Source organism: Barbatula barbatula (genome assembly GCF_947034865.1).
Source record: "Barbatula barbatula genome assembly, chromosome: 1".
Lineage (NCBI taxonomy): Eukaryota > Metazoa > Chordata > Actinopteri > Cypriniformes > Nemacheilidae > Barbatula > Barbatula barbatula.
In genome coordinates, this window is record NC_136766.1 from 20061908 (window position 1) to 20075723 (window position 13816).

At 39.0% G+C, this 13816-nt stretch overlaps 1 protein-coding gene across 2 annotated transcripts; it reads left to right on the forward strand.

Annotated features, from left to right (window-relative positions):
* Nucleotides 1-11311: 11311 nt before the first annotated feature.
* On the forward strand, nucleotides 11312-13809 carry terb2 (telomere repeat binding bouquet formation protein 2). 2 transcript variants are annotated; one of them, XM_079470435.1, is made up of 7 exons: nucleotides 11312-11740; nucleotides 11893-11974; nucleotides 12074-12213; nucleotides 12344-12390; nucleotides 12481-12560; nucleotides 12760-12845; nucleotides 13079-13809. In XM_079470435.1, the coding sequence occupies exons 1-7, from the start codon at nucleotides 11677-11679 to the stop codon at nucleotides 13174-13176; spliced, it is 597 nt and encodes a 198-aa protein (XP_079326561.1). In that variant the 5' UTR covers nucleotides 11312-11676; the 3' UTR covers nucleotides 13177-13809. The 2 variants fall into 2 exon arrangements, with proteins under 2 accessions (XP_079326561.1, XP_079326560.1); XM_079470434.1 differs by having other exon boundaries at nucleotides 11353-11740; nucleotides 13067-13809.
* Nucleotides 13810-13816: the final 7 nt, after the last annotated feature.

Consider the following 13816-nt stretch of genomic DNA (forward strand, 5'->3'; position numbering starts at 1 on the left):
GTTGGGGTAAGCAAGGACAGGTGGTGACAACAGGTATTGTCTCAATTTGTCAAATGCAGCCTGGCATTCGCTACTCCACATGAACAGTTCAGAGGCTCTCCTTTTGTCTTTGCTGCCCATTAACGCATGCAATGGTTTTGCTAGTTGAGCAAACTTTGGTACGAACCGGCGGTAATAACTCATGAATCCAATCAATTGTCTCACTTCTTTCACACTTTTAGGCACAGGCCAAGTATCCAATGCACTAACCTTTTCACTGTCGACTTGGATTCCTTCAGAGGAAATCACGTGACCCAAGAATTTTACCTCAGATCTGAAGAGAAAGCATTTGCTAGGTTTCAGCTTTAGGCCATGCCGCTTCAGTCGATCAAAGACCAGCTCTAGTCTCTCACAGTGGCTCTTGAAGTCTTTAGAAAACACGATAATATCATCCAGGTATATCAAGAGGACATCGAAGGTCAAATCCCCGAGCACTACTCCCATAAGGCGCTGGAAGGTTGCTGGCGCATTGCACAGCCCGAACGGCATCCGCGTCCACTCGAACAGTCCAAATGGGGTAGTGACTGCTGTCTTTTCACGATCACGCTCACTTACTGCTACCTGGAAATAGCCGGCCGTAAGATCTAGGGTGGAGAACAACTGAGCATTTCCCAGTGCGTCCAGAGATTCTTCCACTCTGGGAAGTGGATATGCATCTTTGCATGTGGCCTGATTAAGCCTCCTGTAATCACAACAGAAGCGCACACTGCCGTCTTTCTTCACAACGATCACTGCTGGGGATGCCCAGGGACTGGCACTCTCCTTAAGGATGCCTTGCGACACTAGATCCTGCACGTGTTTTTTGAACTCTTGGAAAACATGTGGCGGTACTCTACGGTGCCTTTGTTTCACTGGCGGAGCATCACCGGTGTGAATGTCATGCGTTACCGACTGTGTGTACCCATAGTCACTGTCACTTTTGGAGAATATGTCCCTGTACCTTGCCAACAACTGGTTAAGTTCCTCTCTTTGGGCAGGGGTGAGCTTTTCGTAATTCACCAGGACTGGTACTGGGGGGTTATCTGAGATTTCGACTGCTTGAACATGCGCCACTCGTCGGACATGCAGTGTCCCTTCCTCCTCCTCAAATTCTAGTGTATTCTCGGTTAACACCTCCTGTGGTTTAGACACTACTGCCACTCTGCATCTTGGGCTAAGTCTGATTGTTCGCTCGCTTGAATTCATCACACGTACAGAAACTTTACCGTCCTCAGTTTTTGTTAGCACATTGGCCACTAGAAGTCCCTTGGGTAGACTCACTCCAGTGGTGGGCTCGATTAATACTTGGCACTTCACTCTAGGTGGCACTCTGCAACGACCTTCAAACACCTTTTCACTTAATGGAGGGATGATGACGGCCTGTTTTCCACCAACTTTGACAAACCCAATCTTGCCATCAGGACTCAAGGTTTCGGTTTTCTCGACACTGGCTAACACCCTTCGTATCTTTGCTTCTGCAGGTTGTCCATATTTGTTGGCCGACTTCACATTCTCTCCGGTGTCAAACACAGACTTGAATTCACTGATTATATTCATTCCAATGATTCCTGAAAGTCCCTTTATCTCCTCTGCTTTTGTGCTCATGTCTGTCAGCACAAAGATGCATTTTCCTGGGAGAACCTTCCCCATACACTCCACGTCAGCTTGCAGGCATCCTAGCACAGGAATGTCAAGTCCATTAGCTGCAGTGAGTCGTACCCAGTGAGCAGATGACAGTCTCAGCTCTTGTTCTCCGAAGTGCTTCCTAAAGTGTGACTCCGTTATAGTGGACACTTCTGAGCCTGTATCCAGTAAGCAGTTTGTCTTAACACCAGCTATTCTAACTTCAACAGTCAGACAATCTCCAAATGCACCACTTTTCAACTCCTCTGTCCCGTCGTCAGTCCATTCAGCTGTATGACTTCTTATCATAGATGGCCCAGGGCTGGTTTGAGCTGTACTTGATGGAACGTGTCCTACCTTAGTTCCAGGCGCCCCTGTAGAACGTCGGAACTGATCAGTCACTGTAGCTGCTGCAGTACTTTGTGGGCAGTTCCTGCTAGTGTGCCCAGGTTCACCACATGAATAACAGATGTACCTGCCCTCACCGTCCTTCAGGGGTTGTCTTTTTGGACGACTCTGTTGAAGTTGTACCCTACTATTACTGTGCACTGCCTGGTAAAGTTCATCTTGACGAGCGGCAATCTTCTGTATGGCTTCATGCAGTTTTTCCAGTGTTAACGCAGAGGAAGCATGCTCCGCATCAGCACTCACCACTCTGACACGGGGGCTGTGTTTTGGAATGTCCGGCGTTGGAGTCTCTTCTTCTTCAGCCCAAGTGATTGCGGCTTGCATTACCTGAACAAAAGTCAAACTTGCATCCTCTTTAACTCGCCTTTTCATTTCACGCCTCAGAAAATCATCTCGAAGTCCTAGGACAAGTTGTTCTTTTAACACACTTTCGGCCCCTGGAACTCTGTTTGGCTCTCTGCGCTGAACTCGGCTGAGTCTTTCTTGTAGGTCATATGCGTATGAGCGTATCATTTCACCTGGCATCTGTTTTCGTTCGTAGAAATCTTTCAGTCTGGTTCCAATTGGTACTTTGTCTCCATAGGTGTCTAGTAGGACTTGAAATATATCATCAGTAGATTTTTCACCATCACCCAACATGAACCTCACAGTCGCTTTGGCTTCATCTTTGAGATTCTGTTTCGCCAACTCTACACGATCTTCTGCAGGTACTCTCATCACTTGAAAGGCAGATTTCATTGATGCAACCCACTCTTCAACGCTCAACTCTCCAGTCTTGGTCGAACGTCCACTGAACTCTGGCAGTTTCCTGTCCCTGGGAATATAAATGGCAGCTGGGGGTGCTTGAGCAGTAGCTTGATGCTCGATGACGGCTCTTGCTAGTGACAGTGCCTCTCTTTGTTCGGTTCTTGCCTGGTCGAGTGCTCCCGCCTGTTCGGCAAACCGCCTCTGCATCTCCGCCATCTCCTTCCTTAGTTCCTCAAACTCTGCCATTCTTCAGCTTGTAGGCCCAGGGACGTGTGAGACAAAACAAGAAGGTAAATACAGTTTAATTCTATCCTGTTCGTGACGCCAAATGTAACGGGACTGTATGTCTCGCCTCGTAGGGGAAAATTAAAACACTACCCTGGAAGACTTAAGAGCGGAGGAATCTTATTCCCCACTCCGGTGCTTTGAGCCTCAGTATGCACTCTATGTGTATATGTTTTACCTTACACCATTTTCGAAGGTATTAAAGGAGTAGGCAGTGTAGGCTTCAGGCGAGTGTGTCAACACGGTGGCTTCCTGAAGTGTATGTGGTGAAGAATAAGTTAAAGTTCACATCCCCACCCACCTAATCCTAACAGTATAAGTGAGACGCCCCTACCCCAAGGTAAGTTCAAAAATAACTATTCAATGTCCAAATTTAACAATTAGTAATTTATTCTCTTGCCCTTAATAAATTATGTTTCTGCTGGAAGGGCCTGTTCAATAAAATAACAAAAGGTAACAAAAAAAATAAAATTCAAATAAACAGTTCAAGACTTCTCGTTTCCTTGCAATAGTACCAAATGATTCACATTTTGTAAACAAACCCCTTTTTTAACACCTCAAAAGTGTTCGAAGTGTACAAAACCACAACTCAATTACATACACAGTTCAACACAGATGATTCCCTTAAATGATTCTCATGAATCAATTCTACGATTCAGTCTTCACAAACAGAGTTATCACAAACACAGTTCAAATTGAAAGTTCAAACACTCAATTGCACAGAACTCAGTTCGTTATCAGTGTAATGTTCGTGTATGTGTGTGTGCGCGTACCGAACCGTGGTACCGGGCTGTGACAACGACAACTTTGATGCGATGATGACTTGCGAGGACTCGTGAAGACTTGCGATGACCTGAACCACAGTTGTAATAAATCCGTGAACAGCTGAGACAGGACAGTGAGATGTCGTAAGGATGGCAGGGAAATAATAAAACAATATATAAAACAGAAAATTTCTGCGTGGCCCGGTGAAACTCAGGAAATGTCCGGAGCAAAAATGGCGCAGCTCAGTTCGGCTCGCACGTGGCGCGCATAGCTAACTGGTTTAGATCACACAAAAAAACGTCTTTCAATAAAAAAACGAATCACTACTTCAAAATCAAACGATCAGCTCACATACGCATTCATACGTGTTCCAAGGTAACTCACGGCTCTAGCAACTCTCTCTCGTGCTCTCAACCGATCTCCAACCCCGATCTCTGTCCGATGACGCGATTGAGTAAAAACCTCTGTTTTAGCTGCGTCTACAGTTTCACATCATAATGTTGATGTACACGAAGATCACGAAACTTAATCCGAACGTGCACCACTGTCTTACACTACAGCTGCAACGGAAAAACTGTCGATCTCTAGTACAAAAACATGGCGTGTCTGCCTCGCGAAGAAAAAACTGATGCTCTTTTTTTATTTCCCAGACGTCTCTTCTTTATCTTTCCCGGCGCACGCCAGAGAAAACCCTTTCATAATAAAAGTCCCCATAGAGAAAAATACCTCCGTTACATATACACTAGAGCAGGGCAGGGGTATTCAGTTAAAGTTCCAAGAGGTCCGGGCTTTATATTTTCTTACAAACGAAGGTCCGGACAATAGTTTTTTTGAAAATGAATTAGAATTTAATCAATTTAGCCGAGTTTGATATACTGTATAAAAGATATGATCTTTTATCAGGCCATTTATTTCATATTTTGATATATGTATGTATACGAGGGGTGAGTAATCCGCCGCCTCAGATGATTCAGATCGTGCTGCGAACTGAACAAATCATTTGAACTGATTCGTGAACCTATTCAGAGGGTTTTCCCCATTGTTCAATTAATGCTTTCAAAGCAATCGACTTAAAAGAATCAATCATTAGGGAATGCCTGTTAAAAGAGACGACAACCTTGAAATAAAAGTTTTTTCATTTTTTTAAATGAAGTAACGAAGGATTGTCACGCAATGTAACAAAGTAAAAGTACAGATTTTCTATTAGAAATATACTCAAGTAAGAGTAAAAGCACCCACTTTTAATTTTACTTTAAAAGTACATATTTTCCTAAATGTCACCTAAGTAAATGTAGCGCGTTACTACCCACTCTGCTGCCGCATGCAAATGCTTTAATATTTGCTGGATTTTGTTTACTGTTGTGTGTCCAGGTTCATAAATAGACGGTAAGTGATAGTAACAATATTATGCATAACATAACAGCCTGACGCTAGCAACATGCAAAAATACAAGGCTGCTCAAAAAAAGCTTTTTGGTCTCTCTATCTCTGAACAGCAGCAGTATATGTGGTTTAGAGCTAAACTAGCTTCATTAGAGCTCACAGGACATCTGCACACTAATCCCCCACATCCTCATCATCCTTGGCTTTCATCTGGCTATGTGCACGGCTCCACCAATGCAATAAGCATGTGTGGGCTATATTATGGAAAGTAATGTGACGTACAGAAGTGACATGTAATGTGATCATACATGATTTGGCAGGCAGTGGAGGACTGCATTAACTGATATAGGTTTGATCATGCATTTGCCACAGTGGTAGTTAACTATGATTTTAAGAATCTTACCAGCAGGCACCGTGATATCAATTTGACGTCAAATGTTAGTCAAGACTTGATCAAAATGCTATAAAACATAATTTTAAGGTCAGTTTGAACAATTTCTTCCAGTGTTAATTGGGTGAAAATAAGAAGTCCATACCCACTCTAAAATTGGTTTATTGTATATGCACACTCCATGTCTGAGAAACAAATGCAAGCACCCCACAGATTTGAAAATAGTTTGGTTTTAAAATGAGAGCTTTCTCTGCTGTTTAGCACCACACCTGCAGGTGGCACTCTTCTAGTAGTGACGGGTGCTTCTGCTTCAGACCAGGTCAAGTCTATGGTCAAGTTGCCCAGAGAATCCTAAAACAAAAACTGTGAACTCATATCCAGCTCTTATTCTGTTACTTTGTTCAGGTGGGTAAAGGTGTTAACATTGCATGAAATGTAAAACTTAACACTTAGAAGAGCATGTGTTTCAATGAAATATGACTTTGTGCAATGTTTTTGGTACACGTGCTACAACAAATCATATTGGTTGAGAATAACAATTTAACGTGAGCATGAGACAGGACCGCTTGTTTGTGTGAAGTGTGCTGATTGTTTATTTGTTTGTGTATGAGGTTAATCAATAGCACACCACTATTTTACTTGGTAGTTGCATTCAGGGTGTCAGACATGTCATAGAGGAAATAATCTTCTGCACATAAGATGAATTCTAACCATTTCAACTTTGCTTTATGCCATGCAGTCCCTTCAGGGATCCAGTTAACATTTGTATTATTTTAAGCTTGGTGAATAAAACTTGTCTTACAATTTATTGCTTTGTGTCATGATTTTGGACATCAGTATGTGGACGTTAAGGTTTTGACGTCATTCTGATTTGCATAATGAGAGCCAAAAAACTCCAGAAACAGTCACAAACAATGCATAAATCCACAGGGTTACAGAAATACTTGGAAATGCAGGCACTCCAACAGCCCGTAATCCACACGGGAAACAGACTCCACAAAACCTTAAAGGAAGCAAGTGTGTATATATATTGTCCAGAGTGAGGGGTTACAGGTGTGTGTGCAATCAAGGCTGAAGTGGGGTGCAAGGGATGATGGGAAATGCAGTCCAAGGTGTTAATACTCTAGTGAATGGGAGCGTTGGAATCGGTAAACAGTCGTTGTTACAAGCTTGTTACAAGCATTCTTCCAAATATATTTCTCTGTATTCATCAGAACAAAGAAATTTACAGATTTGGAAAAACTTCAGGGTGAGTAAATGAAGACAGAATTCTTGGGTAAACTGGTCCTTTATTTTAACACTGCTGCCAACAACAACTATGGACACAAAAACAACATATTCATGTAAATTGTTTATGAACATGTTTATCACTGCTATAATAATAACTGCTCAGATAGGACAACATCCAAAAAACAAACAACAGAAGATCACATGGATCTCTTAGTAACATAATCTTTGTAACTCCAAAACATTTTACATAACATCACTACAAAACGTTTGTCACAATGGAATCTTCAACTGTTCATCTCTACATATAAACAGCATGAGGAGAAACACATCTGCTATATCCTGCAAGCTGAATTCTGTTTAAAATCTGCACATCTGTTAATCTCTCTCTGTCTGTCCAGTTGTATATGCTTGTAATGTTTTATGCATAGTCTCAGCAAAACTTTCTTTGCACCTCTTGTGAGAGTTTGGAAACAAACATTGAGTCTGAAACCCCCACAGCTTCACCAAAGCTTAAAAAGACACACAAGGGTAAAGATGTTTATATTTGTGTGGTTCTGATGTATTTTTAAACATTCCTGTCTCCAAGTGTAGATTTTGCATGTCATGGTGCTGTCTGTCAATAAATTGAATAAAGCAGCTCTATTGTGAATCCTTATATTCTCTGTACGTTAGCACTTCAGTGAACAGACTCGCTTTAATCGCTCAAAACACAGCCTCTCTTGGCAAAGAATAGATCACAAACAAGTTTGAATAATGGCTGTCTAGATAATGCTTTGTCAATTATGTCATTTAGATTTGGTACTTGCAAGCCTTTTTGACTGATGTACGTTTAATTTTGTCTTATAAAGTTTTAAATGCATGCCTTAAATTTGTTTAACAGTAGTGTGCATGCTATTGAAAGGAGACACAAATTGGGACAGAAAAGTTGTTAAAAGTTATTAAATAAACTTTTTGTATTTCAAACTACAAGCTGACTTCAGTTGATAGAATGCATGACACTCCTCATTACGTTTATAAAATCTAAATACGAATACATTTGTGAATAGTTTCTGCAGAACAATGTAGATGAATGAACGCTATAATGCACTATAGAGTAAAGTGCTGTCATTAAGACACAGAGATCAATAAGATCACTTGGTGAGTGCTTGGTAAGTGTAATACTGAGATACTAAGCAGCTCAGCTGTGATACACCACAATATAAAACCCTAACTGGAATAACTGAAGACCAAATACAAGCTTTGATATTCAAGAGTAATTGCACACTAAATAATAATCAAAGTACAAATGCAGACACAAATACAAACGTTCAATAAAAAAATCATCAGTAAATTTTAGATAATCTTTTATGTATGGTGGCCGAATTGATGAAACATGCAAGCTTTTATCAAATCTATTTGCATAGTTTGACAAGCTGGAGAAATATAGAAAGTGGAAAAAAACAGATTCCCATCCACTTTCCAGCAAGATAACATTGTTTTAAATAAAGATTAGGAACCCAGATTGAAATGAGGTTTGACTTTTTGCGGTGAACTGTAATCCTTTGTGGCATTTAAAGCGACGGAGGCATCATGTACAGTATGAGTGGGAAGCCACAATTACCCAGCTGGTAACACACTATCCGTCTGTAATGGCCTGCTGGAAAAATAACACACAAGGCTATAATATGACAGTACTGCTATCTAAAAATAGGATCCAATGAGGCCGCCAATAGCAGCAGATCCTACATCAACTACTGACCTGTTGGAAAATCTCACACCGATACACAAATACACAGAACAACACAGAACAAGGACTTTATGCTTTTCAAGGAATGACATTCAAATTACTCATGCTAGGCTACCGTTATATCCATTCAGACATGTTTAGGTCACCAAAGACCAGTATGCCTTTGCAGTCTACACAGCAATTGGGCCCTATACAAAAAAACATGTTGATGTGACTGGGCAAAATAAATGTTAAATCTCTTAATTTTTGTAGATTTTTACAAGTATAAATAAGTTTGTGTGTCAAATCACACCACGAATCAACATACCTGAAGCTTTAAATATTTTCTAACAATCCTTGAACTGCTGGGCGACAAGATCAATAAAAAATGCACTTCATCGCTTTGATTTGATCCTACAGTACTCCATTCAATCATAACAGTCAAGGGAGGAACACCACACAACACGGAGAGAACCGCAACCTATCAATTTTGTTGTTGATAGACGGGCAGCGTTCCTAAATTACAGTTTTTCTCAATTGTTTACACACATTTTCTGAAAGCATGCCTCATATTCTCAGAACTCTACACACAAATCAAAAAACACAAACACAATGGGCAAAACCCCTCAATTCTCCTCCAAAATGAAACTTCACATTCAAAAGAATGTTCTTTCTTCTCAAAATGGTATTTTGTTTTCAAATGACACACACAAACCATCATATGAATAGACATTTATAAGAACCAGTTGAACACTGATGTGCTCTATATAAAACACTATAATGAATGGAAAACACGTCTCCATTCATCATAATGACTTTGCTCTTTATATGGTTCAGTGTTACACTTACTACAGACAGTACATATATAAGTGTGTTGTAAAATATTTTTTGTATATATATATATATATATATATATATATATATATATAAATACTCATATATATATAGATAAAATAGATTTTACAGTTTTTCTCAGTTGTTTACAAACAAATATTGGTCCTTGAGACACAATGACCACAACATGTAACTCATGCACCAACCCCCTGAACCAATTCTGCTAAACTACAAGCACAATTCCTGCTTTACACTCACATTGCAGATCTAAAACACACTTTTTTCAAAACACTACACACAGTTCTCTGCATTTGGCACAATTTTCGGGCAGACACAATATATACTGTATATACACAATAACAAATATGTTTTATTTTTCCAACAAAAACAATGTACAGTGTACATCCCAACCAACGCAAAGTTGCACATACAGTGGCCTACATACAAAACAACAGAAGAATTTACTGTATACAGTTACAGTAAAAAAACGATGCTGCATCTTCTCTTCGGTTTGGGTCTGACCACAGCACCTCATCCACATCTCAAGCAATGTTTTTCAGTCCAGCCATGAAAAGCATCAGCTGCTATATCTTGACATGCATCTTCCATAGCTTGGAGAAGGGGTTTACACATTTGTGAAAGGTGTTTACACATGTGATGAGTCAGTGTTCATATTTAAATGGTAGTGTGTTCCTTGTGAAAACAAGAGATTTTTCTGCCTGAAAATTGTGCCAATGTGAGTGTAAAGCAGGAATTGTGCTTGTAGTTTAGCAAAATTGGTTCAGGGGGTTGGTGAATGAGTTACATGTTGTGGTCATTGTGTCTCAAGTACCAATATTTGTGTGTAAACAATCGAGAAAAACTGTATTACGTCATACTACCACCATCTAGTGGACATTAGCCTGTACCACAATGACCTATAATGACTCTACAGGTACCAAATTGGTTTTGGATTGAATCTGGTGTAGTTACACATACCACATCTCAGCATCACGGGACACGATTTGCTCATATGCTGCTTTGCCCCAAATAAAGAAAAAACTGCCCAACAATAAGTTCATTTTCTTGCAGCAAATATCTAATAATAGAGATATATGTGACCCTGGACCACAAAACCATTTTTTTTGCCACCCGTCTTATGGATAAATTTTTCAAAATTGAGATTTATACACCACATGAAAGCTGACTAAATAAGCTTTCTATTGATATATGGTTTGTTATGATAGGACTCAAAATATTGAGAAAATCATCTTTAAAGTTTTCCAGAAGTAGTCCTTAGCAACGCATATTACTAATGATGGGAAATAAATGAAACTTACACCATTGATTTACCACAACTTAAACTTTATACACACAAAATTTCATAAAAATAATTTACCAGGAACATATAAAATGCAGTGAAAACTTTGTATTCCTTCATGGCATCATTTTCCATAACGGAGTCGAAGTGATCCAAACATTGATTGAATTCGTCGTCTTCCGGGGCATCTTCCTTTGTCAAGCCGGTCTCATTTATCATCTTCCGAATTATTTGCAAAAAAATCATTTAGTAGGTTCGTTAAATTATTGCTGTCATTAGCGTTTAGATTGAGCAAACGCGCTATTTCTGAATCCATGTTTTGAACCGCGATCATTGAGGGATCCACTCACAAAAATAATGTTTCTATAATTACGTTAGGAAATTTACAAAATATCTTCATGGAACATGATCTTTACTTAATATACTAATGATTTTGGGCATAAAAAATTTGATCATTTTGACTCAAACGATGTATTTTCGGCTTTCGCCAGAAATATACCCGTGCGATTTACGACTGGTTTTGTGGTCCAGGGTCACATAAAAGAAGAAATGTATCGATTAAATGTTTTATTAGAATTAACATTGTTCTGATTGATATTGTTAAATTTGATCAGTTTAATTGTAGACTGTCAGTGATATTATCAGTGATATTTCGTCGAGGCATGTTCTGTCTCTTTAAGAACTGAGGGGGTGTCAGTTCACTACTGTAAATTTAGCGTTGGGTGTCGTGGGTTGTGTTCAATATAAACGATATTTTACCACCAATTTGCTATATAAATCCTTTGCTAGTCATTTCAAACATTAACTTGTGTAAAGAACAACAGTGGTCACCGACAGGAAACGCGTAACTTACATCCTGTAGGCTAAGCTATGTTGCATATTGCCTAAATAGGTTGACGTTTGCTAATCAAAGCTGTAAAGAAAGCGACCTGCCACGTCACGGCTTTAAATCTGTGCCAAGACAAGCGACAAACACATCCGGAAGAGCATGTTTAAAGGAAAAACTGCATGGTTCTCCACCAGTGTTGAACCGAGAATACACTTTTTCTGGGGTGAGATTCTGAATCATCTGACTGTACACACACGGCGAATTTAGTAAACTAATATATATATATATATACACATAGTAATGTTCATTGATCGAATACGTTGGGAAAATGAGTTCACCTGAAGTATCAGAGTTCCAGTGGTCATTATTTCACAGTGTCTGAAGGGGGAGCTCTATCCACTTGGAAAAAAGCAGATTATCTCTTCAGCGATGATGCCTCTGCCGAGGACACTGCAAGGTCTTTTTTTAAACGTGTACACTTACCGTATGCTAAATATCTAATGTATTATTTTTGCGTGGCGATACCTTAATCATACGAAATGTTGTTATTCTTAAGGATCTTTGACAGTGAAGACTATATAAAGAACAGGGCAACAGCTTTCCACAGTGATTTCCTGTCAACCTGTGAACAACGGCGGAGTGTTGAATCTGTGCCAATTGGCCACTATGTGCTGCCTCCAGTCTCCATTCAAAATGGTAAGCTGTCAAAGTGTAAACTATGATCACACTGAAGACTGAAATTAGTATTTAAGTAATTTCATTTAAGAAATGGTCCTACTCAATGCATTTTCATAACTCTGATAAATGTTCTGACTTTTTGCTTTAGAAATAAGAGCAATTGTTGCAAAGTTTATTTGGGAAAAAGAAGATCAGGTAGGAGAGCTTGCTGTCCTTTATACACGTCTTCAGTTATTTCTCTGTAGCATTTGTTAGGTTCTCAAATGATCTGTGTTAATGCGAAAGTGTGAACAACTAATAAATGAAGTGTCTGAAGAAAACGTCGCTGATGAGACTGAAGATCAGCCGGTGAGAGGCAGGTGCAGGTATGTTATATTTCAACTTTAAAAAAATGTCGTAATAGTTAATGGACAGGTTTAAGCTGTAAATGTGTTTCTTGACACATGTAATTTCGTGTAACAAAATGTTACCAGTATAGACATCGCACCCACATCTCAGCACTCAAACCACCACCGCAAGCACTTTATCTTTATATGCCTGATTTAACTTCATGTTATCTATTAGCCAGGAGGATTATCAGACTTTTGCATCGCCAAGCAATGTGTGTCTGTGTTGTAAGAAGCAGTATCCTGTAAACAACATGATCTCAGGTACTAAACAAAAAATAAATAAAATACAATTCTGACATAAGCTGGAATGAGCAGCTCACCGAAATCAATATTTAACATTTCTCCATTTGTGGAAAGTAAAAAAGAATAAAACAAGTGCTACAATTTTAGAAATACATTATGTTATGTGAATCATAAGGATTTTCAAATAGAATTTTTAAAGCTATATTTTCAAACTAAACAGACTTACATTTTTCATACAGTCTCTTTTTCAGGATACGTTCACATTGACCAAATGAAGAAGTATTCAGAGGGACTGCATGATTTCATTCCCTCCCTCCATGGCCACAGCGTTTCAAGATCTAATTATTAGACCTTTAGATAGGCCTTATTGTTATCATCAAAAAAAAATTATTCGACATGCTTAATGTAAATGCATTTCTCTCTATTTGTTTTCTTTACATAGATTTATTGATAAAAGTATGCTTATTGGTATTGTTTCAGTTTGTGCTCGCCATATAATAATTTGTATGTTACAGTACTTTGCCTGGCAAAATAAAATCTAGTCCCTGCATGTGAAAAGACATAATATCAGCAATATTAAAATACTTAAAGTAATGAATGTCTTGTTATGGCAAATTACCGTTCAGTTAAAGGATTTTCTTTATCCATTGAAGGATTTTCTCTGAGGTCAAATCTCCTGAAAGCAGGGATTAAGTAACTCTCCAGTGATCTGATGCCATTAAATTTAAGAAGAAGAATTGGCAAATTCTAGAAATTAGTTATTATATCAGACGAACAGAATACAAAATCTACACAGGAGCACACAACAAGACAGGGATTTATATTTATACCTAACCATTAGTTATAATAATTGGAGTAAACAATTAACTATTAGTCCACTACACTTAAAAACATATAGCTTAAAAAGACTTAATATGTACAATGTCCGATCAAAGGGTATAATGTCCTCTTGTAGCAATAAAGTGTTCGGTACTTACTTGTGAATCTGT

Excerpts from the sequence above, each read along its gene's own strand:
- terb2 (XM_079470434.1), top strand. The coding sequence starts at position 11,677 with ATGTTTAAAGGAAAAACTGCATGGTTCTCCACCAGTGTTGAACCGAGA. Across the intron at positions 11,975-12,073 it reads TCTGCCGAGGACACTGCAAG|GATCTTTGACAGTGAAGACT; the intron begins GTCTTTTTTTAA and ends GTTATTCTTAAG. Across the intron at positions 12,846-13,066 it reads TGTAAACAACATGATCTCAG|TCTCTTTTTCAGGATACGTT; the intron begins GTACTAAACAAA and ends TTTTTCATACAG.